The sequence below is a fragment of the Tachyglossus aculeatus genome, unplaced genomic scaffold (genome assembly GCF_015852505.1).
Source record: "Tachyglossus aculeatus isolate mTacAcu1 unplaced genomic scaffold, mTacAcu1.pri scaffold_122_arrow_ctg1, whole genome shotgun sequence".
Lineage (NCBI taxonomy): Eukaryota > Metazoa > Chordata > Mammalia > Monotremata > Tachyglossidae > Tachyglossus > Tachyglossus aculeatus.
In genome coordinates this window covers 620,281-645,946 of record NW_024044851.1, presented here as the reverse complement: position 1 = coordinate 645,946, position 25,666 = coordinate 620,281, and the positions used below count along the sequence as shown (strand labels likewise).

At 42.6% G+C, this 25,666-nt stretch overlaps 1 protein-coding gene across 1 annotated transcript; it reads right to left on the bottom strand.

The window, feature by feature from the left end:
- Nucleotides 1-11,942: 11,942 nt before the first annotated feature.
- LOC119922724 (olfactory receptor 4P4-like) lies at nt 11,943-12,872 on the bottom strand. The gene has a single exon (XM_038742406.1). The coding sequence runs from the start codon at nt 12,870-12,872 to the stop codon at nt 11,943-11,945; it is 930 nt and encodes a 309-aa protein (XP_038598334.1).
- Nucleotides 12,873-25,666: the final 12,794 nt, after the last annotated feature.

The following is a 25,666-nucleotide window of genomic DNA, read 5'->3' as shown; positions in this document are numbered from 1 at the left end:
CCTCACATCCAAGCCGTCACCAAAACCTGCCGGTCTCAGCTCCGCAACATTGCCAAGATCTGCCCTTTCCTCTCCATCCAAACCGCTACCCGGCTCATTCAAGCTCTCATCTTATCCCGTCTGGACTACTGCATCAGCCTTCTCTCCGATCTCCCATCCTCGTGTCTCTCCCCACTTCAATCCATACTTCATGCTGCTGCCCGGATTGTCTTTGACCAGAAACGCTCTGGGCATGTTACTCCCCTCCTCAAAAATCTCTAGTGGCTACCAATCAATCTGCACATCAGGAAGAAACTCGTCACCCTGGGCTTCAAGGCTGTCCATCCCCTCGCCCCCTCCTACCTCACCTACCTTCTCTCCTTCTACAGCCCAGCCCGCACCCTCCGCTCCTCTGCCGCTAAACTCCTCACTGTGCCTCATTCTCGCCTGTCCCGCCGTCGACCCCCGGCCCACGTCATCCCCCTGGCCTGGAATGCCCTCCCTCCGCACAGCCGCCAAGCTAGGTCTCTTACTCCCTTCAAGGCCCTACTGAGAGCTCACCTCCTCCAGGAGGCCTTCCCAGACTGAGCCCCCTCCTTCCTCTCACCCTCGCCCCCCACATCTCCCCCGTCGTACCTCCTTCCCTTCCCCACAGCACCTGTATATATGTATATATGTTTGTACGTGTTTATTACTCTATTTGTTTATTTTATTTGTACATATCTATTCTAATTATTTTATTTTGTTAATATGTTTGGTTTTGTTCTCTGTCTCCCCCTTCTAGACTGTGAGCCCACTGTTAGGTAGGGACTGCCTCTATATGTTGCCAACTTGTACTTCCCAAGCGCTTAGTACAGTGCTCTGCACAAAGTAAGCGCTCAATAAATACGATTGATTGATTGATTAAAATACCTTTAGAAATAAGACAAAAAGAAGAAAAATTCTGACCCTATCACTATGCATCTTGCTTGCAAAAATCATCTTTTATATAGTACACTACAGATTGTCTACCTGCCAAGTGAGGGATAAATTGCCTCTCACATTATAACATAAAGCTGCAACAAAGATATGTGAACATTCTCATGGGGATAGCTCCTTACTGCTCCTCTTACGTCTACATCATATTTTTTAAACTGCATGGACACATTATTGTCTCCATCATTCTGAAAGCTACTTTTCCAAGTATTTATCTTCCATTCTAGTAGGCTTTCCATTTTATGTTAACAGCAGACATCTCCTGTCTGAATAGCAGTTTCTTTTCTTTCGAGTCATAAATCCTCCCATCATAGGTTCAACTGCAGAAGAACGTACCACAAAGAACACTACCCCCTTTCCTTCAAAGAAAAATATAATCTCAAATAAATCCCTTCCCACTGAACAATTCCAGGAAGACCCAACTTGTTTAAAAGAACTCAGCCTAATGAATTAGTTCCTTAACCATATTATAGACCAATAACATGCATTAAGTGACGTAAAGATGATTTTTAATGATCAGTTTTTTAAGGGCTTACTGTGTGCCAGACACTGAACTAAGCACTAGGGTAAAATAAGATAATCATTTTGGACACTGTCTAGATTCCACATAGGGCTCAGAGTCTCAATTTCCATTTTACAGAGGATGTAACTGAGGCACAGAAAAAAAGTTAATTGACTGGCACAAGGTCACACAGGACACAAGTGGCAAAAACAGTATTAGAACCCAAAACCTCTGACTACTAGACTTGTGCTCCTACCACTAATCACACTACTTCCCATTGAAAATCATAAATGCTTCCCCCCACCCACGTCTGAAAAGAGTTTTTAACCCCCGTCCTGCGCCTCATCTACTAGCAAGGTGGGACTGAGGCAACTGTATGAGTAGAACCCACTGAGAAACCTGCTTTACACAGAAGTATTTACTAGAAACTATATCTATTAAAACCCACATTTGCCACTGCTGCACAGCACACATCAAAGATGTAACTCCCTCTCCCTAGATGCTTACAATTAATTTCAACATCAATTGAAGACAGTAATAAGCTCTCCATTCCATTAAGAAAGGAGATATTCCTTTTCTTGAAAATAGTTTATTTGAAATGGCAAAGGATAATGGATGGCCGTATTAAATATAGGCATTGAGGTGGAGGAAGGGATGTTTACAATCCGATAAACAGTAAGAGTTCTTGTTTCCCCTCAGCTTAGGAGAAAACCTGGGTTGATTGCACAGAAAAGAGTTGGGTGGATGGAGTAAGCCAAATGTAGGAGGGAAAGACAGAACATATGGACATCTATTTCACCTGCCTGATTTTCCCTTCAAACATGGCTTCCAACACCACACCTTTCTCATGGCCGTTTTCATCTCTCTAGTCCTCAGAGTGTAGATGAGGGTATTGATCATGGGGGTGATGAAGGTGAAAAACAGAGCAAATACCTTATCCTCGTGGAATATCCGGGCTGGGCAGAGGTAAGTGAAGATGGAGGGCAAGAAAAGCAATGCCACCTCCGTGATGTGGGAAACACAGTTGGAGCGGGCTTTGAGACATCCTTCCGAAGAGCAGGTCCTCAGACTGGCTAAAATGGTGACATAAGAGAAGCCTAAAACTGCAAAAGTAGCCAGCACAATTGTTCCTAAACTGGCGAGGACTAAAAATCCAGTCACATATGTATCTGAGAAAGCCAGTTCCCCATCACAGAAATAGTGGTCAATCTTATTAGGATCACAGAAGGGCAAAAAAATGACAAGAAGCTACTAGATGATGGAATGGAGAAATGCTCCTCCCCAGCACACTGCAACCACTGTGGCACATCGCTGCACGTTCATGATGACCATATAGTGTAAGGGTTTGCAGATGGCAACATAATGATCATAGCCATCCCCACGAAAATGAAGATCTCAACCCCTCCAAATAAGTGCAAGGTGAAGAGTTGCATCATACAGTGGTCGAAAGAGATGGTTTTCTTCTCAGACATCATATCTCTGACCGGTTGGGGAGTTACTGTGGAAGTATAGCAGATGTCCATGAGGAACAAGTGGAAGAGGAAGACGTACATGGGTTGCTTGAACAGGGGGCTCCATTTGATGGTGATAAGGATGAGGACATTTCCTAAGAGGGTGGCAATGTAACAAGAGAGGAGCAATCCAAAGCAGAATATCTGCAAATTTCTGTCACTGGACAGACCTAAGAGAACAAATTCTGTGACATTGTTCCTGTTATGTTCCATCCTGTGAATGAGGAGCATTTATCTGTAATGATTATAAGCAGAAATATCATAGATAGTATGTACAAAGTTGCATAGTTTTTATTATATGTGATTTCTCACCTAAGTCTTTTAACCAAACTGCAACAGGTTTGCAGTTATTGGCAAAACTGGGAGTGTTCAAATCCAAATTTTCATAACCTCTCTATTCAACACAGCTGTCCTTTGCGTGATAACATCCAGTAAATTCAGCCCCATTCAAATCCTGTCCTTAGGGAAAAATACCAAGGAAATTAATGGCCAATGCCTTTCAAATGAATTTTAAAGTCTCGGTTGCCATACCTCATTCTATTAGAAATAGCCAGCTGAAATAAAACGTTTTTGGCTCATTTGAAGCTATTTCACATTTGAACTGGGAAAAAATTACATATTGACATATAAATAATCATGTTCTGTCACTGTTAGTCTTCAAAGGAGTTGATGTGTTTGGGATTCCTTTAAAACCTGCCTGATGGAACCAGAATGTCTGCAGAGAAGATCTGGGGGGAGAAGCTAAGCAATTCTAGAAGCATCATTTTTCTTTTTACAATTCTCTTTTCGTATGTCGCTGACTTTGGACATGACAAAAAAAGAAGTGATTGATATTGTGTCAAATATTTAGGATTTTTTTCTGACAAAGTCTGCGGATGGTGGACACAAGGCACCATACTAACATAGAAAGGGGGTGATTCAAATCCCGAAATGTGAACTTTGTCCAGATGAGTTCCTCTAGCAAAAGATAGAGTTTACACAGCTTCATCTAATGTGCTAAAATCAGACCATGTATGTGAGTGTCAAGGACCTTATGACAATTTCCCAGCAGATAAATGGTAGAATGAACAGAATTTTATCCCAAGAGAACATATCTCTTATCCAGGAAAATGCACCAGTGCTTGACAAGGAAATACTCTCTTGCATTCAAACGCAAACCTCGTTTTAGGCAGGGAATTCATTCATTCAATCATATTTATTGAGCGCTTACTGTGCGCAGAGCACTGTACTAAGTGCCTTTTGGGGCTTGGAGCTAACTGTTTTTATTTCAATCCAGAAACTTTGTCTCATGCATTTAATTTGCATTTTAGTTAACCGTTTGACCTCTGCCACCATTCCATCTCAATCTTCTGTCTCTGAGCTCCGAGTGAGGCCAACATATTCCAAGGAGAGATTTTCTCCCTTACCCATCGGCTTTACTGGAAACAGTCATTGGGATCTACACAGCTGAAATCAGGCAAGTTCTGGGCAGGAGGCGTTTATGGAGTCGAGGACTTAATTTCATCAAAGATATCAAAGATAATCTTGGATTCTTTTCTGTTCCATTTTCTTGAATTACTATATTTTCTTTTGGTAAAACCATCTAGAAGATGCAGAGTACCAAGGGCAATATATATCCAACTTTTATCCTTCCCACATCTTCTCCTCCACCTAACTTCCCATCACAACTGACACCGCAGATATCATCCCCATTTCGAACGCCAACAATTGTCGGTTTATCCTTTATTCCTCTCTCATTCCCCATAGTCAATGGATTGCCAAATCCTCCTTAAAAGAATCCTTCCCCCATATACCCAGGTTCCTGGAGGAAGGCAGGAGGAAAGTTGTGAGTAATGGGGTGAATGCAGGAGAGGTGAGAGCAAGGCACAGTGAGAATCAAACAATCATATTTATTGGGTGCTTATGTTGTGCAGGGCACTTTACTAAGCAAAGAGTATAAGAGAGTTGTTGGTCACGTTCATTCCCTTCCCACAAGTAGTTTACAGTCTGGGGGGAGGAGAGACATTAGTATACATAGAAAATTGTCGATATGTACACAAGTGGTGGAAGGCTGAGGGTGGAGTAAGTAAACGTTGTGAATCCAAGTGCAAGGGTGATGCAGAAAATGAGAGGGAGTCGGGAAAATGAGGGTTTAGTCAAGGAAGGCCTCTAGCATGAGATGTGAGTTTAAAAAGACTTGAAGGTGGGGAAAGTGGTAGTCTGTAGTATATATAGGAGGAGGAAATTTCAGGCCAGAGGCAGGATATGGGCGAGGGGTCACTGGTGAGATAGACGAGATCAAAGTACAGTAAATAGCTTGGTGTGAGAGGATCAAAGTGTGCGTCCTGGGATATAGTAGGAAATCAGGGAGGTATGATAGGAGGGGACAAGGTGGTTAAGTGTTCAAAATCCATTGGTAAGGATGTTCTGTTTGATGCAGAGGTGAATGGGTAACCACTAGAGGTTCCTGAGGAGCGGTGAAACATGGATAGAATGGTTTTGTAGAAAAAATGTTCCAGGCAATTGAGTGAAGTATGAACTAGAGTGGAGAGAGTAAGGAGGTAGGGAGGTCAGCATGGAGCTGATGCAGTAATCAAGGAGAGATAGGATAAGAGCTTGGATCAAGATTTTAGCAGTTTGGTTGGAGAGGAAAGGGCAGAATTTAATGATTTGAGAAGGAAGAACCTACAGGATTTGGTGACAGATTTAATATGTGAGTTGAGTAAGAGAAATGAGTTGAGGAGAAGGCCAAAGTTACATCCTTGTGAGACAGAGAAGCAACATGGCCTAGTGGATAAAGAACAGGGCTGGGAATCAGAAGGATCTGGGTTCTATTTCTGGATGTGTTACCTGGCTGCTGTTTGACCTTGGGCAAATTTCTTAACTTCTCTGGGCCTCAGTCTCCTCTCCTCAACTGTCAAATGGCGATGAATTGCCTGTTGCCCCTCCTATTTAGAATGTATGTATGTGTCAGGGAATGTGTATACCAACTCTGCTACACTGTACTCTCCCCAGTCCTTAGAATACTGCTTGACTCATAGTAAGCGCTTAACAAACACCTCAAAAAAAGGAGGTTTGGCTTATAGCACCTAAAATCTGGGCATAATATAAAGATGGCCAAATAGAAACTTCACGCTGCCAGGTAGTGTAGGGGTTTGCAGAACTCAGTGTAACAGTCGTAAGCCATTTCCACTAGAATGAAGTTCCCAACCCCACCAAAGAAATGCACAGCAAAGAGTTGAGCCATAGAGTTGGAAAAAGAAATTGTTTTGCTCCGAACAAGTACGTTTCAGATCATCTGGGGAACAATGGTGGAGGTATAGTAGAGATCCATGGCAGGCAACAGACTGAGAAATAAATACATAGGCTGTTCGATCAGATGGCTACGTCTGATAGCGTGAAAATGAGAAGACTTCCCAGGAAGGCTATAAGCTAACATGCTAAGAACAGGACAGAGTACAGTGTTTGGATCTCCAGGTTTGGGGAAATTCCCATGAGTACAAATTAGGTGATTCTTTACCTTAGAGGAATATGGTTCTAATCCAAGCTCCGTCATGTACCTGCTGTGTGACCTTGGGCAAGTCACTTCACTTATCTGGGTCTTACTTTACTTATCTAAAAAATGGGGATTCAATACCTGTTCTCTCTTCTACTTAGACTATGAAGCTTTTGTGGGATCTGATTACCTTGCGGTTACCACAGCGCTTAGCAAATAGAGGCACAATTACTATAATCGATTATTATTAATAGATTGTTATGTTAGAATATTTTCATTCCAAGTCAGGACTTCAATTCAACCTGACTGCTGCACCGCTAAGCAAATTGTAATCATTTCTGCAAATAGCAAAATCTAGAATGAAACAGAAATATTGCAATTGCTAAATGTTGCAGGAGGAATCTCAGATACAAGAAGAGGTTTGTTGTACCGATCCCTTTCAGAAATGTTTACTTGATGAATGGGACTGTAGAGTGAGGGAGTAAGATGACCCACAAGATCTGCAATGCACAGAAGGTTTACTGGGGCATCTGTAGAAGTCGAGGGGAAAGACCTGACTTCCTGCTGACTGACATCTTGGCTGCCTCTTCCCAGTCTTCTCCCCGACACGTTCAACCCCTGTCAGCTGAGCTCCTCATCTTTACCTTGGTCACTGCCCAGTGATGCTGCAACATAGATAGTTGGTTCCAAGCAGCTTATCTCACCCAATGGCCTAGGTCGGCATCTGTGGGCAGGAGGATCCCAATGAAATCTGTAGCCTTGAGTGACTTTCCGCTGGACAAGGAATTTGGTAGTGAGAATCAGTGTGGTCTAGTGGATCGAGTACGGGCTTGGGAGTCAGAAGAACCTGGGTAATAAACCCGGTTCTGCCACTTGTCTGCTGTGTGACCTTGGGAGAGTCACGTCACTTCTCTTTACCTTTGTGACATCATCTGTAAAATTATAATTAAGACTTGTGAGCCCCATGTGGAACGGGGACTATGTTCAACCTGATTACCTAGTAATTACCCCGGTGCTTAGCGCAGTGACTGGCACCTGGTAAGGGCTTAAAAATGCCATAAAAAAGAAGAATGAAGAGGAGAAAAGATTTGGAAGAGGAGGAAGAGAAAGAGGAAGAGGAAGAAGAAGAGGTCCCCTATAAGAATTTCCAAGGCTAGAAAAGCCTGTAAATTGAAAATTCCTTTTGAACTAAACAAGAATGACATAGAAAAGGAGAGAGATAGCATATTTCCAAAATTCACTTTACCTTTAGATGAAAAAATTCCTGTGATGTAGAGTACACAGACTTTTTAATTTTTTTCTTAGGGAAAAATGTTCTAGAAACGTTGATTTCTGTGCCCCAGGCTGGGTAGTAAGGCTGGTGTGGGAAAGGGGATAAGATTCTCCTACAGTGATGATTCTAAATTCTTCACCTGTCAGCTCTGAACAGGTATTTAGGGACGGTCGTGGTAGGGCAATTCTTTAAGCATCCACTTCCTCCTTCCTTGTCATAATCCACATGAACAACAACACCTGGACATTGGGTCTGAGCAGCTGTGCTGGAAAGTTCCGCCCAGGACCCTGCCAGTTGTGGCTGCTCATAAAGAGAGGCCATGTAGAACATAAAAATATTGCAACATCTGAACACACCCTGGTGTGTTTAGGGGGTGAATTAATATAATACCTTTGTCCCATGGGCCAAAGTCTTGAAGGTCCTGTTCTGTCCTTGTAAAATTCCTTTACTGAATTGCCCCCTACTAGTCAAATATTAATATTCTTTTCCTTGAAATGCAGCCACTGAGGGCAGGAAAGGTGTTTGCTCATTGTTGTATTGAACTCTCCCAAGCTCTTGGTTCAGTGCTCTGGACACAGTAATCACTCAATAAATACAATAGACTGACTGACAGATCCATCTTACTCTAGAACCAGCCAAGGCACCCGTCGCTTCTAAAGTACAGCAATAAACTCTTAGAAGCCAAAATGTCCTGAGCCTGCTGAGACAATCTTTCTCATCCTCCTGAGCTCAGGAAGAACAGAAAAGCTGTTAGGTGGCACCAATATCTCTGCTGAACCAGTCCAAAAAATCCTCCGGAAAATACTTAAAGGCATCTGAAGACTCAAGGGAACCAGTCTCCAAGGGACCTTATACCTGTCCAGCCATGAACTCTAGCGATTGAGACTAGTGAACTTGGTATCCGTTTCATCATCTGATGAGGAAAGCTTACTTATTTTTCTTTACAGCTGCTTCCTTCCTAATTCAGGTAATCAAATCTCAGCTACTTTACATACTAAGAAATGCAGAAAAGCCAATTGAAATACTAATGGTATTTGTTAAGCACTTACTATGTGCAAAGCACTATTCTAAACTCCGGGGGATACAAGGTGATCAAGTTGTCTCACGTGGGGCTCACAGTCTTAATCCCCATTTTACAGATGAGGGAACTGAGGCACAGAGAAGTTAAGTGATTTGCCCAAAGTTACACAGCTGACAAGTGGTGGAGCCAGGATTAGAACCCAAAATCTCTGACTTCCAAGCCCTGCTCTTTCCACTGAGCCATGCTGCTTCAGCATGATGAGTTATTTTCCTTCATCTCCTCCAACTCACCCTCCTACTCTCTCTCTTTTTCTTAATGGTATGAGTTAAGTGCTCACTGTGTGCCAGACACTGTACAAAACACTGGGGTAGATAAAAGATCATCAGGTAGGACACTGTCCATGTCCCACATGGGGCTCACAGTCTTAATCCCCATTTTATAGATGAGGTAACTGAGGCACAGATAAATGAAATGACTTCCCTAAGATCACACAGCAGACAAGTGGAGGAGTCAGGATTAGAACCCGGGCCTGTGTTCTTTCAACTAGGCACACTTCTTCTCTTCTTTCTTCTCCCTTCTAGCTCCCTTCTTTTTTACACTACCTATGTTGTTGCTGCTTTCTACTAATCAGTTCCTTCCTTCTTGCCTCATCTCAGCCTCCCCTTAAGTCCTCTTGATCTAGTGCTCCCCTAAACTATTTGAAGAGGTTCGGGTTTGTCCTGAGAGAGCCAAACATCTCATTCACTGAACTAAAATCAGGTGCTCGGTGGCCAGGTTAACTTGAGAGATCTGATGAACTTGGATTGTGAAACCCCTGAGGGACAGAGTCAGGGTCCAATTCCCATCTGTGAATGAATAAATAAATACGATTGAATGAATGAATCTGTGGATTTTCTCCCAGACCTTTATACAGTGGCCCACACAGTGAGTGCTGAATAAATGCTGTTACTGCTACTGTAAACCATTCTTTTGATTTCAAATGTTAGGGAGAGGCAGTATCTTCTTGCAAATGTATCTGTTCGGGTCTTAGTTCCTTGATAATGTTGTGTTGTTGATGACCCTGGCAGGAGTCCATCATAGAACACCCAATAAAGGCAGAAGATGTGCTTTCATATTGATTTATCTCTATGTACAAGTCCCCATATGCATGTGGCTAGTTAATTAGTGAAGCTTGAAACTTTTCTGGCCGTTTGTGGACTGCCATGGGCTTAGATTGTAATGGGTTTGGAGTTTAAAGCTAAAAAGAACCATCATTTTAGCCTTAACCTAAACATTAGTTATAATCTAAACCTGGGACTGGTCATACAGTGTATAGAGATAGAGAGAAAGAGAGAGGGAGGAAAAGGGGAAGGGAGAGAGAGAGAAATAGAAAATGTATTGGTTCAAAGGAAGCACTCTCACCTATTATATTGCTACACTGTACTTTCCCAGGCTTTTATTACAGTGCTCTGCATATAATAAAGGGCTCAATAAGTGTGATGAATTGATTGCTGGGGTCAGAAAATATTTAAATACATATATTCATTGTAGGGAAATAGTTAAGAATAAATTATCTGCTTCCAATTCTGCTCTATCAGCCTGAGAGATTAATATAGTCCCCTTTTCTTAGCAATGGGAAATTGGATAATGACAATAATGCTAATGATAATATTCATTCAGTGATTAGTAGGTGTCCAATACTTTGCTAAGTGCGGGGGTAAAGACAAAACAATCAGATGGACATAGTCCCTGTTCTAGGCAGGGATCACAGCCTAGAGGGTTGGGAAATAGGTTTCTGATTCAGCTTTTCAGATGAGGAAACTAAGGTAAAGAACATTTAAGCAACTTGAGGACAGTCACATCCGGGCCTCCTAACTCTAAATCCTGTGCTTCTTTCCATTTGGCTACACAATTAGATTAACGGGTTCCAGTCATGATACCTCCCACATAATGCCTACTTACTTTCATCCAGTGAAGGGGAAAAAATCATTCAGTCTTATGAATATTAATGGCAAAACAGACACAGAAAGCAAGAATTGATCCTCTAACAATTTCCTTCAATATTAGTTTCCATAATGAATTCACGCTGGGATTTGCAAGCTTTAGCATATTAACAATAATAATTTCTTACAGTATTTGTTAAGCACTTACTCTGTGCAAGGCACTGTACCAAGCTCTGGATACTGGTCTCTTAACTTTATGGAGCCAGTGTCAGACGTGTGAGGGTGGAATTATGGTAAATGCAGGCAGGGCTGATGCAAAGCATGCAGAGCAAATGAATTTTTCAGGTCTGAATATTTTTGAAAGTAATTTGCAAAGATAACTTACTGTCCCACCGAGAGGAACCATTATACCACAAGCACGTTGAAATGAATCACACAAAACACCTGCTTTTATATTTTAATTACTAAATGATGACTGTTCTAGGAGCCATTACACATGCAAATAACAATCATGGAAAATTGTTCTCAAGAAAGACATGAAGAGCTCCATGTTCTTGAAGATTTTGGAAGAGGGGAAGCCTTGGCTGAAGCATGCCATAGAAAGGTTGATAGCCATGTGATGTTAACTCTGCCACAAAGAGAGCAGACAGGCTGATGATCATTTGATCTACACGATATCAAGGATCATGTCTACCAACTCTGTGGTACTTTACTATCCCAGGCACTTAGTACAGTGCTCTGCACACTTAAGGCACTCAATAAATACCACTGAGTGATTGGTACAAGACGGGGGTCTGGAAGTACAACCCGTGGATATGCTAATGTGGAATAATGTGTGCAGAAAACACATGCTAATGCTAATTTATTCATTCAAGTGTATTTATTGAGCGCTTACTGTATGCAGAGCACTTTACTAAGTGCTTGGGAAGTACAAATGGGAAACATATAGAGATGGTCCCGACCAACAACAGGCTCACAATCTAGAAGGGGGAGACGGACAACAAAACAAAACAAGTAGATAGGTGTCAATACCATCAGAATAAATGGAATTATAGCTATATACACATCATTAATAAAATAAATATGGTTAATATGTACAAATGAAATTAAGTAATAAATGTGTACAAATATATACAAGTGCTGTGGGGAGGGGAAGGGAGTAGGGCAAAGGGGGGGTGGTGACAGGGAGGAGAGGAGGAGGAGGAGGAGGAGGAGGAGAGCTAATGCACAATGCTATGCTAAAGTGTACAGAAAACGTAAGAAATGGAAGTCAATTTTATGCACTTATTTTCTTTCTGTTAACAATTTCGTACACCACACCTTTCTCATGGCATTTTTCATATCGGTGTATCCCACTGTGTAGATGAAGGGGTTGAACATGGGGGCGATGATGGTGTAAAAGAGGGCAAACACTTTATCCTCGCTGACGGAATCGCCCAAGAGAATATAAGTCAAGATGAGTGGCAAGAAAAACATGAGTACCACGGTGATGTGCGAACCACAGGTAGAGAGAGCTTTGTGCCGACCCTCTGTGGAGTGTTTTCTCAGGACTGATAAAATGATGAGATAGGAAACGATCAAGTCAAAAAAAGTTAGTAAGGACAGAACACCCGTGCTGGTAATGATTGAGATGTTGACAAAATAGGTCTCGGTACAGACGAGCTTCAGCAGAGGAAGCACGTCACAGAAATAGTGATCAATCTGATTGGGGCCACAGAATGGTAGCTGCACCATGATGAAAATCTGCACGATCGAATGCACAAATGCCCCTACAAAGGAGGCCAAGACCAACGTGTGGCAAGTCTGCCGGCTCATAACCATCAGGTAGTGGAGAGGCTTGCAGATGGCGATGTAGCTATCATAAGCCATGGCCACTAGGATGAATATATTTGCATCGCTGAAGAAGTGAGCGCCAAAGAGTTGGACCATGCAGGAGTTGTGGGAGATGGTTTTTCTTTCCAGCAATAGGCCCGCGATCATTTTAGGAGCAACTGTGGCGGTGAGGCAGAGGTCCATGGTGGACAAGGAACTGAGGAAAACGTACATAGGCTGCTGACTAAGATGGCTGTTTCTGATGGTGATGAGGATAAGAAGGTTGCCCAGTAAGGTGGCTAAATAACAGAGTAAGAACAGCACGAAACAAGTTACCTTCCCCTTTTGGTTTAGGAGTAGACCCCCGAAGACAAACTCTGTGATGTTGTTTGAATTCTCCATCAGGTTGGCCAACGTGATGAGTGTACAGCAGATGGATATTTACCTGAATCAGCCAAATTGAGAAATATCAAGCATTACTAATTTCGAAGCACTAGCTCAGAACACAGATCCTCATTCTGAATAGGAATGGAGGGACTGCTGTACTATTAAGAATACATTAAAATATAATAATAATGATGATTATGATGATTATGAAGGGAGTGAGAAAGGCACTAGGAAGTTTCCAGGGCTATACTAAACATTAGGTAGACACAAGGTAATCAAATCAGACACAGCCTAGATTTGAGCAAGTTCCTTAGCTTCTCAGTGCCTCAGTTTCTTCATCTGCACAATGGGGATAAAATATCTGTACCCCCTTCCTCTTAGACTGTAAGCCTACAGGGGAAATTTTATCCCATTGTACAGATGAAGAAACAGAGGCACTGAGAAGTTAAGGAACTCACCCACAGCAGTCAAATTGCACAACTAGGACTAAAATCCAGAGTCCTGGACTCTTTCTACTAATTAATACCTCATCCCTTAATGTTTGCTGATATCATTGTTCTAAGTGAAAACATACTGGAAAGGTCATTGGATCCCTCACAATTCACTGTTTAGAAATTTACTGTAAGCAGTTCAAGATATAAATGGAGTCTATGACATTTCTCAACTCCACTAAGTATGTTCAGGATGCATTTTGTTCACCAGTTTTTACAAGTTCAACATTACTTAGTAGTTATACAGGATTTCTCCTAGTATTTTCAAATACGAGGAGATCTGAGGTGCAGATTGGATGCCAGGACCGAAAAGAAAGAGAGTTAAAGAGAGATGCATAAATAGTCATAAAGACAGAAAAATAAAGAGACAGCGATAAAGGAGGCAGGGCAGGAGAGAGCTGTCTGATAAACTTAGATTCATCTTCAGAAGAGTCCTATTAGCAAGACCTTTCAGGTAGAGAGCCTTACATTAATATATTAAAAAACAACATCTTTAACAAGTTCAGAGCCGTGGGTAGAATATTCCAGAGAAGTGATCTGGGAAACAGAGTGAAGTAATGGACCGGAGGAAAGAGAGAAAGGCAGCTGGGAGATGAGTGAGGAGGGCTGGTATAGTTGTTATGTCAGGATAAGAAAAGTGACTAGATGAGTGTGGTGGCCATTTGGGTGAAGAGGAAGAGGCCGGTTCTGGGAATGTTGTAGTAGTAAAACCAAAAGCAATTGGCAACAGCCTGAATATTGGGGTTGAAAGAGAGGGAGGAGTTGAAGATATTGCGTATGTGACATTATTCTCACGAAGAGAATTCATCCAAAAACATGATTGCAGCTACTTCCTGATTTCCCCAAGCTATCTTTGTAGTCCTGACCTCCCACACCCTATCCAATCCCCATCTCCTCCTGCCTCCACATCATGTACATTTGTCAAAGTCTAAAATTGAATTTCTCAGATTCCCTTCTAATCCTCTTCTCTTCCATTCCTGTCCATCTACAATCAATCAATCAATCAATCAATAAATCAATCAGATGTATTTACTGAACACTCACTATTGGTGAAAAAAATCTACTAAATGTTTAGGAGAAAACAATAGATTTTTTGAACTGGGAAACAGTCAGGGAAATACATTAAAATAAAGTACAGGTAGAGGATGCAAGGGTATATGCTTCAGCACATCGCACCCCACGTCATCTCCCTATACGCTCTACCCAATCTTGATAACCAGATTACTGCTCTCAACTCCCACCCTCTCCACTCAACTCAACTCACTCGTTCCCTTCGGGACATCTCCATCTGGATGTCTGCCCTCCATCTAAAACTCAATATGTCCAAGACTGAACTACTTATCTTCCCTTCCAAACCGTGCCCTCTCCCTGACTTTCCCATCACTGTAGATGGCACTACCATCCTTCCCGTCTCACAAGCCCGCAACCTTGGTGTCATCCTCAACTTCGCTCTCTCATTCACCCCACACATCCAATCCGTCACAAAAATCTGCCGGTCTCACCTCCACAACATCGTCAAGATCTGCCCTTTTCTCTCCATCCAAATCGTTACCTTGCTGGTTCAATTTCTCATCCTATCCCAACTGGATAGGCTTCCTCTCTGATCTCCCATCCTCCTGTCTCTCCACACTTCAGTCTATACTTCACTCTGCTGTCCGGATTATCTTTGTGCAGAAACGCTCTGGGCATGTCAGTCCCCTCCTCAACAATCTCCAGTGGCTGCCTGTCAACCTACGAATCAAGCAAAAACTCCTCACTCTCGGCTTCAAGGTTCTCCATCACCTCGCCCCCTCCTACCTCACCTCCCTTCTCTCCTTCAACAGCCCAGCAAGCACCCTCCGCTCCTCTGCCGCTAACCTCCTCACTGTACCTCATTCTCGCCTATCCCGCTGTCGATCCCCGGCCCACATCCTTCCCTTGTCATGGAATGCCCTCCCTCCACACATCCGCCAAGCTAGCTCTCTTCCTCCCTTCAAAGCCCTACTGTGTGCTCACCTCCTCCAGGAGGCCTTCCCAAACTGAGCCCCCTTTTTCCTCTCCTCCTCCCCATCGCCCCTGCCCTACCTCTTTCTCCTCCCCACAGAGCTTGTATATATTTGTACAGATTTATCACTCTATTTATTTTACTTGTACATATTTATTATTCTATTTATTTTGTTAATGATGTGCATATAGCTTTAATTCTATTTGTTCTGACGATTTTGACACCTGTCTACATGTTCTGTTTTGTTGTCTGTCACCCCCTTCTAGGCTGTGAGCCCGTTGTTGAGTAGGGACCATCTCTATATGTTGCCGACTTGTACTTTCTGAGCGCTTAGTACAGTACTCTGCACACAGTGAGCGCTCAATAAATACAATTGAATGAATGAATGAATGAATATGAGGATTTGTGTAATAAGTGTTGGGGTGAGTGTCAGATGAGGATCAAAGTGCTTAAATCTCCATTGTCAACATTACCCTCATCCCAGTATCTGAAAGTAACATCCTTGGTGCCTTCTTGAGTTTCAGCCCATATTCCACGTTGTTTCCTAGGTCGTCTTCCTCTTTACTGTAAGCTCAGTGAAGACGGGGAACATGTCTAACTCTCTTACATTGTATGCTCCCAAGCACCGAGTACAATGCTCTGCACACAGTAAGTGCTCAATAAATACCATTGATTGAGTGATTGATCTTCCTGAAGCTAAGTACTTTTCCCCCTCCTCAAAACTTTCCAATGTTTGCCCACTTTTCCCTGCGTCAGACAATAAACTCCTACCATTGGTGTTCTCCATTTTACATATTGGCCCTTCTAACTAGCTAAACTCCAGGTTTTTTTGTTTCGTTTTGTTTTTTATGGTATTTGTTAAGTACTTACTATATGCCATGCATTGCACTAAGCATGGGGGAGATACAAGCTACTCAGGTTGGACACAGTCCATGTTCCACATGGGACTCACAGTCTTAATCCCCATTTTACAGAAGAGGTTACTGAAACACAGGGAAGTGAAGTCACTTGCCCAAGGTCAAAAAGCAGACAAGTGGTGGAGCTAGGATTTGAAGCCAGTTTTTTTCACTCCCAGGTCCGCATTCTATCCACACAGCTACGTTGCTTATCAATTCATACTCTTCCTCGTCTAGAATTCTCGCCGTTTTCCAGTCTATCAATCAATCGCAATTATTGAAAACTTCTATATCTCGCTCTCCCTGCCCCACAGCTTGAAACTTCTTTCCTCCACAAACTCATCAGAACTCAACAATCTACATGTTAGTAGCCTACCTAAAATCCCACCTTCTCCAAAAAGCCTTCCCCAAATTTTTTACCAACTCCCTGAGTGGCATAAACCTCACAGCCAACTCTAACACAAGTGTATTAATTTCTAAACCAACCTCAGCTCAGCAGGATATAAATCTTCTAACCCATCTTTAGCATTTTAATGCGATTTTCAAATATTTCGTTTTGATTCCCCACTTTGTAAACATTATTATGCCTGTTTCCCTTATAGAGTTGGCAGTTCCTGTAGACAAAGAATGTGTCTGGTGCTCCTGTCATACGTAAAGTGCTTAGCACTGTACATGTACCACTACTACTGCTACTACTACTACTCCTAAATGAGACACAGATATTTCAGAAAACTTACGGTTTTTGGATCTACCAACTCCAAGACGTTTAAGTGGCTTCTCCAGCTCTTTCCCGAAGACAGGTTAAATCTTCTATTTCAGCATGAAAAACAACGCCAGAAAAATAGTCTGGACTTGACAGCCATATTCACCACAGACAAACATTTACATCATTTGATCTCAACAACTGTGCCTTTAATTCATTCAGTCAATCAATATGTATTTATTGGGCACTTACTGTGTGCAGAGCACTCTATTGATCTCTTGGTATAGTACAACAATTGGCTCTCAGATTTGATTTCCAGGCATTCCTGGTTGAGAGGCAGCTTTTAGAGGGGAGCAAAGGTTTGAGACTTTTGAGCTGATGTTTGTCTGCACTTTCCTCTTCACTCCTGAAACAGCAATGGCTGTTCGTAACAGCAGTCAGTAGGCTCAGAGCCCACAGACGTTGGAGTTTCTTTGAAAGCCTGTGCTAAATGGATAGAGAGGGATATTTAGAGAGGAATATTTAAATTCCCTTAAGGGATCTTGAGAGTTATGCCTGAGGGTATTTCACACCTATTTCTTCAGAAGAGTTGGATAAAGCATTGTACCATGAATCCCCATTCCCCACCCCCCCGTTTGTGCCCTACCTCCTTCCCCTCCCCACAGCACTTGTACATATTTGTACAGTTTTATTACTCTATTTATTTTACTTGTACATATTTACTACTCTATTTTGTTAATGATGTACATATAGCTATAATTCTATTTATTCCGATGGTTTTGACACCTGTCTGCATGCTTTGTCTTGTCTGTCTTCCCCTTCTAGACTGTGAGCCCGTTGTTGGGAAGGAACCATCTTTATACGTTGCCCCCTTGTACTTCCCCAGCGCTTAGTACAGTGCTCTGCACACAAAAAGCGATCAATATACATTGCTGAATGAATGAATGAATCATTTAGATGCTGTATAGAACTAATCTTTGATTCACTGGGGATTTTAACACAGCTTTTCAGCCTTCCTTACTCATGCTTACAGTCCACTTCACATGTTCCGTAGTGGCAACAGTATAAAGTTCTTACCGTGTACTCTACTACTGTTCAGTACTGTACTAGGCCCTGGGAGAGGTGGGAATTAGACAAGGTTCCTGTCCCTTCCAGGGCTCATAAAGCACCAATTGTATACATCATGCTATTTCATTAAATTCTCAAAGACATTCCTTGATTAAAACAATTATATAACAATAATAATAGTAACTGTGAGATTTGTTTAAACACTTACTATGTGCCAGACACTGTGGTAAGCACTTGGGTAGATTCAAGGTAATCATTCTCCTGAGGTGTTTTCAACTTCAATACAAATCTCGGTAAGGATAGTTTAGAATGCAATGAGATACATTGGTGATTATTAATTTTAAAATTACAAGTAATTTTTAAGGGAAAAGTTCTCTTAGAAAGAGTCTTTCTGGGCAATAATCCCATTTCAAAGATGAGAAAATGGAATTACGGAGAAGTTGAACGTCTTACAAGGTGAAACAATGGAGGGCTGTTCAATTTGGAATTAGTGTGCAGGTTTCTGGCCCCAAAGACCTTGTGGTCACTATGCTCAATATCTGTTCTATAAAAGAATGGCTTGTTAATCTTGAACCTCACGTCAGTGGGTGCCCCCTCATTCTAGTACTCAATCACTGGTATTTTGTGAGTGCTTCCTCTGTGAAGAATACTGTCCTAAGTGCTTGGAAGAATACAATAGAGAAGCAGTGTGGCTTGGAGGAAAGAGCACAGGCTTGGGAGTAAGAAGTTATTGGTTCTAATACCGCCTCTGCCAACTGTCAGCTGTGTGACTTTGGGCAAGTCACTTAAATTCTTTGTGCCTCAGTTACCTCATCTGTAAAATGGGGTTTAAGATTGTAAGCCCCACGTGCGACAACCTTATTACCTTGAATCTACTCTAGTGCTTAGAACAGAGCTTGGCACATAGTAAGCGCTTAACAAATGTTATTATTATTATTATCATTATTATTATTATTATTACTGGGCATGATCCCTGTCCTTACGTTGCTGACAATTTAGTGGAGGAGACTAAAATAAATCATGGTAGGGGGAAGCAATGTAGTGTATTGTGATTTTTTACTGTTCAAGCTTGTCAGGATTTGAGTGGGGCACTGAGTGAATTTTAATAACCTGTTGAGTGCCCCATACAGGGAATTAAATGCAATAAGAAAGTTACCATGTCAATTTAATTCAACCTCTCCTTCCATTGGAGGTCAAATTTCTCTGACATTCCAGCTCAGATAGGAAGGGGTCGGGGTTTCAGTGGTAGTAGAAGCTGCACTCTCACCTACCTTGCATAATCAGCTATATACATGGATCAATAATGTCACATTAATTGAGCATTTATTGGGAGAAGGGCACTGTACTAAGAGCTGGGGAAGAGAAAATATAACAGATTTGTAAACACATTCCCGGCCCACAGTGAGGTTACAATCTAAAGGGTACAATCTCGGTCAGCAATGAATCCTTCTTCCCTCCTCCATCCTGTGCCCTCAGCTCTACGCTCAAAGAAGTGCCAGCCTGACCCCTCATCACCACCATCATCATGATCACCACTGAGCTCCTTCTTTACCAATTGTTTTAGAGCATACAATAAAAGTGAGGAAACGCCCCTCTCCTCAAGGAAATTACATGCTATAGAGGTAGAGGAGAAAACACAAAGTAATCAATTAATCAGTCAACCAATGAGCAGAGCAATGCAGAGCACTGTTCTAGGGACCTGGGAGAGTATGGTAAAGATTTTCTTTCATTTAATTTAGTTTTAATAGTATTTGGTATGCACTTGCTATGTGTCATGCACCACTGTAAGCACTGGGGTTGATACAAGTGAATCAGGTGAGGTACAGTCCCTGATCCACATGGGATTCACAGTCTAGTAAGAGGGAGAACAGGTATTGAATCGCCATTTTGCAGTTGATGATACTGAGGCACAGAGAAGTTAAGTAACTAAGCAAAAGACACACAGCAAGCAAGTGGTGGAGCCAGGATTATAATTTGGGCCCTCGGGCTCCCAGACATGTGACATTGCCAAGCTGCTTCCTACCATGAGAGGCAGGATCCCTTTTCTCAGTGATCTTTCAAACTAAAAGGTAAGACTGATATAAACACATTTACAGATATGAGGAAGACAAAAATGGAAAGATAGATATGAAGATGAGGAACTGCTTCAAAGCTAAAGGGCATAATTCAGTATTTATAGAGGTGGCTACTGTTTGTGCATTCATATGTATGGATGCAAATGTTGGAAACCTTAGGAAGATTATGGGATTTAGCTAGCCACCAGAGAGTCCGTTGGACCACCGGGGCCAACTGAGGGCTAGTTCTCTTGTCATGACCTTGGGTTACCGTTCTGGCAACTCCAGAAATGATTCAGTCTCTAGACAGGAGGGCAGGAGCCCTAAGAGGCCCATTGTGTATTTAAGTGGCTACAAGCTGCAATGGGAAGATGTCCTTTTGGCACGGTGCCTTACCAGTTTAGGGGACCCGGCAATGGCCCTCGCCGGGACAATAGAGCAATGGTTAAAACCATTAAAATTCCTTTGGAAACATAAAAGCTGTGACTTGGAGATTGTAGGACGTGGATAGGATTTCTTCTTTGGTGCTTACTCTGTGTCAGGGACTGTATTAAGCTCTGGGGTAGATAAAAACTAATCTGGTTGGACACAGTCCATGTCCTTCATGGGGCTCACAGTATTAATCCGCATTTTACGGAAGAGGTAACTGAGCCCCAGAGAATAATAATAATAATACTATCATAATAATAATAATAATGATGATGATGGCATTTGTTAATCATTTACTATGTGTGAAGCACTGTTGTAAGCGCTGGGGGGAATACAAGGTGATCAGGTTGTCCCCTTTGGGGTCACAGTCTTAATCCCCATTTTACAGATGAGGTAACTGAGGGTGCAGAGAAGTTAAGTGACTTGACCAACGTCACACAGCTGACCAGTGGCAGAGTCAAGATTAGAACTCATGACCTCTGACTCCCAAGCCCGGGCTCTTTCTACTGAGCCACGCTGCTTCTCAAAGAAGCAAAGAAGTTACGTGACTTTCCAAGGTCCCACAGCAGAGAAGTGACGGATTGAGAATTAGAAGAACATGTCCGCCTAATTTACAGCCTGGTACTCCAGACATTAGACTACGTTGCTTTGGTGTGACCAAAGAGATTAGGGGATGCTGAAGGACATTCTTGACTTTGAGTCCGTTGTGGGCAGGGATTTCCTTTCTTTGTTGCTGAATTGTACTTCCCAAGCGCTTAGTGCGGTGCCCTGCACACAGTAAGTGCTCAATAAATATGATTGATTGAATCAATGGGAACATGCGATGGGAGTCACAAGCAAGAAAACCTTTATTTCCCCCCAGGATACACCCTCGTGCACCACACCTTTCTGACGGCACTTTTCATCTCTGTGTTTCTCAACGTGTAAATGAGAGGGTTGAACATGGGAACATTTATGGTGTAAAACAGTTAGTACTTTGTCTGCCATGAAGGTGGTGGCTGGACATATTCATTCATTCATTCAATCGTATTTACTGAGCTCTTACTGTGTGCAGAGCACTGTACTAAGCGCTTGGGAAGTACGAAGAACTTGGGAGAGTACAACAGAAAACAAGGAAGACCTGTATTCTACTTTATTTTCATGGCTTTGGGGTGGAATTTAAAAGTGCCTTAATCTAGATGTCAAAGGGAAAATATGATTTTAAAATCAATGAAGAATATTTATTGACTGCCTATCTCATGCAGGATACTGTACTATGCACTTGATAGAGTATGATAAAGTTCATTCACATGACCCTGCCCTCAAGGAGTTGATAATCTAATAACTAATTATGATACGTGTTAAGGGCTAACTCTGTACATAGCCTGTTCTAAGCACCTCTGTACCAAGCCTGTTCTAAGCACTGGGGTAGATACAAGTTAATCAGATTGGACACAGTCCCTGTACCAGCATTGAGATCATACTCTTAATCCTCATTTTTTACAGATGGGGTAAAGGAGGCACAGAGAAATTAAGTAAATTGCCCAAGGTCACACAGCATACTTGTGGCAGAGCTGGGATTAGAACCATTAGAACCCAGGTCCTTTGACTCCCAAGCCCATGCTCTATCCACTAAGCCGCACTACTACTTAATCTAGAAGGGTAAGACAGACATTAAAATAATTTACTAATAAAGTATAGGCAGTAGGAAGAAGGAAAAGGAGATTTGTGCATGAGTTTATAATTAATTAAATGAGGTTTATAAACTATGAATATAAGTCGAGAAGCAGTGTTACCTTGAAAAAGGAACACTGGCCTGGGAGTCAGAGGACTTGGGTTCTAATCCCTCCTTGGCCACTTTTCTGCTGTCTGGCATTGGACGAGTCTTTTTACTTCTCTGTGCCACAGTTCCCTCATCTCAGTTCCTTCTCGTACTTTGACTGTGACCCACAAGTTGTACTTGATGATCTTGTATCTATCCCAGCATTTTGTCAAATGCTTGGCTCATAGTAAGTGCTTAACATATGCCACAATTATTATTTCATCATTATTATATTCTTCAGGCAGTTGTGTAAAACCAATGTTTAGGCAATGCAGAATTTTAAATTATTTATTCATATTAAATAGTGCTTCCCCTCTATATCATAAGCTCGTTATGGGTAGGGAATGTGTCTGTTAATTATGTTGTATTATGCTCTCCCAAACACTTAGTACAGTGCCCTGCATATAGTAAGTGCTCAATAAATATCACTGATTGATTGATTGATTGACTGTAGAAGTGTTGAAGTGGCAGTAGAGGAGACTCTAATATGGAGAGATTAAAAATGAATTGACAAAGCTTCTTGTAAGAGGTGTGACTTCGGAAGTGCTTTGGGGTTGGGAAGAGCTGCATTCTGTTGAATTTGAAGAAGGAGAGATTTCCAGGCAAGGGGAAGAGCATGATCAAGACGTCAGAAGTGGGATAATAATGAGGTATAATGAGTAGTTTTATTTGAGAGGAATGAAGACTGTGAGCTGGAGTGTAGAGAGAGAAGAGAGTGGATCAGTTCATTCATTCATTCATTCAATCGTATTTATTAGCGCTTACTGCTTGCAGAGTACTGTAATAACCGCTTGGGAAGTACAAGTTGGCAACATATGGAGACGGTCCCTACCTAACAAGAATAAATAGAAGTAAAGCTAGGTGCACATCAGTAACAAAATAAATAGAATAGTAAATATGTACAAGTAAAATAAATAGAGTAATAAATCTGTACAAACATATATACAGGTGCAGAGGGGAGGGGAAGGAGGTAGGGCGGGGGCGATGGGGAGGAGGAGAGGAAAGAGGGGGCTCAGTCTAAGAAGGCCTCCTGGTGGAGGTGAGCTCTCAGTAGGGCTTTGAAGGGAGGAAGAGATCGAGCTTGGCAGATGTGTGGAGGTCAGAAGCACAGGTGGCTGGAGTAGTTCACTCTTCCCCCTTCTCCAACCCCCCCCGCTGTCAACCCTCTCCGCTACTCTCCCATCCTTCCCAGCACTATCTTCAGATGAGCTCTCCTCCCTCCTCTCAACTGTTACTACATCCACCTGTGCTTCAGACCCCATTCCCTCCCATCTTATGAAATCTCTCGCTCCGTCCCTCCTCTCCTCCTTAACTTCCATCTTCAACTGCTCACTCTCCACTGGCTCTTTCCCCTCTGCCTTCAAACATGCCCACGTCTCCCCCATCCTAAAAAAACCCTCTCTTGACCCCACCTTCCCTTCTAGTTATCGACTTATCTCCCTCCTACCCTTCCTTTCCAAACTCCTAGAACGAGTCGTCTACACGCGCTGGCTGGAATTCCTCAATGCCAACTCTCTCCTCGACCCCCTCCAATCTGATCTCCGTCCCCTACAGTCCACCGAAACTGCCCTCTCAAAGGTCACCAATGACCTCCTGCTTGCAAAATCCAATGGCTCCTACTGTATCGTAATTCTCCTCGACTTCTCAGCTGCCTTCGACACTGTGGACCACCCCCTTCTCCTCAACACGCTATCCAACCTTGGCTTCACAGACTCCGTCATCTCCTGGTTTTCCTCTTATCTCTCTGGCCGTTCATTCTCAGTCTCTTTTGCGGGCTCTTCCTCCCCTTCCCATCACTTTACTACAGGGGTTCCTCAAGGGTCAGTTCTTGGTCCCCTTCTGTTCTCTATCCACATTCACTCCCTTGACGAACCCATTCGCTCCAACTGTCATCTCTACTCTGATGACACCCAAATCTACATATCCGCCCCTGCTCTCTCTCCCTCCCTTCAGGTTCGTATCTCCTCCTGCCTTCAGGACATCTCGATCTGGGTGTCTGCCCTCCATCTAAAACTCAATATGTCCAAGACTGAACTCCTTATCTACCCTCCCAAACCCTGACCTTTCTTTGACTTTCCCATCACTGTAGACAGCACTACCATCCTTCCCGTCTCTAGAACCAGCAACCTTGGTGTCATCCTCTACTCTGCTTTCTCGTTCACTCCACACATCCAATCCGTCACAAATACCTGCCGGTCTCACCTCCACAACATCGTCAAGAACTGCCCTTTCCTCTCCATCCAAACCGCTACCTTGCTGGTTCAATCTCTCATCTTATCCCGACTGGATTACTGCGTCAGCCTCCTCTCTGATCTCCCATCCTCCTGTCTCTCCCCGCTTTAGTCTATACTTCACGCTGCTGCCCAGATCATCTTTGTGCAGAAACTCTCTGGGCATGTTACTCCCCTCCTCAAAAATCTCCAGTGGTTGCCTGTCAACCTACAGCCCGTTGTTGGGTAGGGACCATCAATATATGTTGCCGACCTGTACTTCTCAAGCCCTCAGTACGGTGCTCTGTGCTCAATAAATATAAGCGCTCAATAAATACGATTGAATGAACGATTGAATGAATATTCATCCCTTAAGAGGATTCCAATTACCACTAGCATGTACTGAAAACAGTCTTTTAATCGATGTGTATAATGAGAAGGAAGACATACACATACAGGAAATGACATTCATTGTTCCGACATTCAGAATACATGAAACCCTTCAAGTGTGGTTCTTCGAGAAGAGATTAAGCCACAATGAGGTTTCTTAAAGCATCTGAAGAACCCGCTGATTCCTTCTTCTCTCACTGAAAAAAGCAACAACATAATTCTCAGAAAGTGATTCACTTCTGTCTTAAAGTCATTATTTGTCTCCATAACTTCCTCATGGCATTTTTCACCTCCACATTTCTCATGGTGTAAATCAAGGGGCTTAACATGGGAGTAATGAAAACATAGAATACGGCCACTGCTTTATCCATGGGGAAGGTGGAGACAGGCCTCATGTAGGTGAAGATACAGGGAACGAAGAACCGCGTGAAGACCATGATGTGAGAGCTACAGGTGGAGAGGGCTTTGTGCCTTCCCTCTGAACTATTACTTTTTAGGGAGTTCAAGATGACAACGTAGGAGATTACCAACATGAGGAAACAGAGATTGTAGATAAGGCTGCCGTTGGCAGCCACTGACAGGCCCACGACATAGGTGTCTGTGCAAGCACGTTCCAACACAGGGTACATGTGACAGAGAAAATAATAATTGACATTGGGACCATAGAAGGGCAGCCGTAATAGGAAGAGAATCTGAATTATTCAATAAAAGAAGCCCACTACCCAGGCCACCCCCACCATTAGGATACACACCTGCTGGTTCATGATGATCAAATAGTGCAGA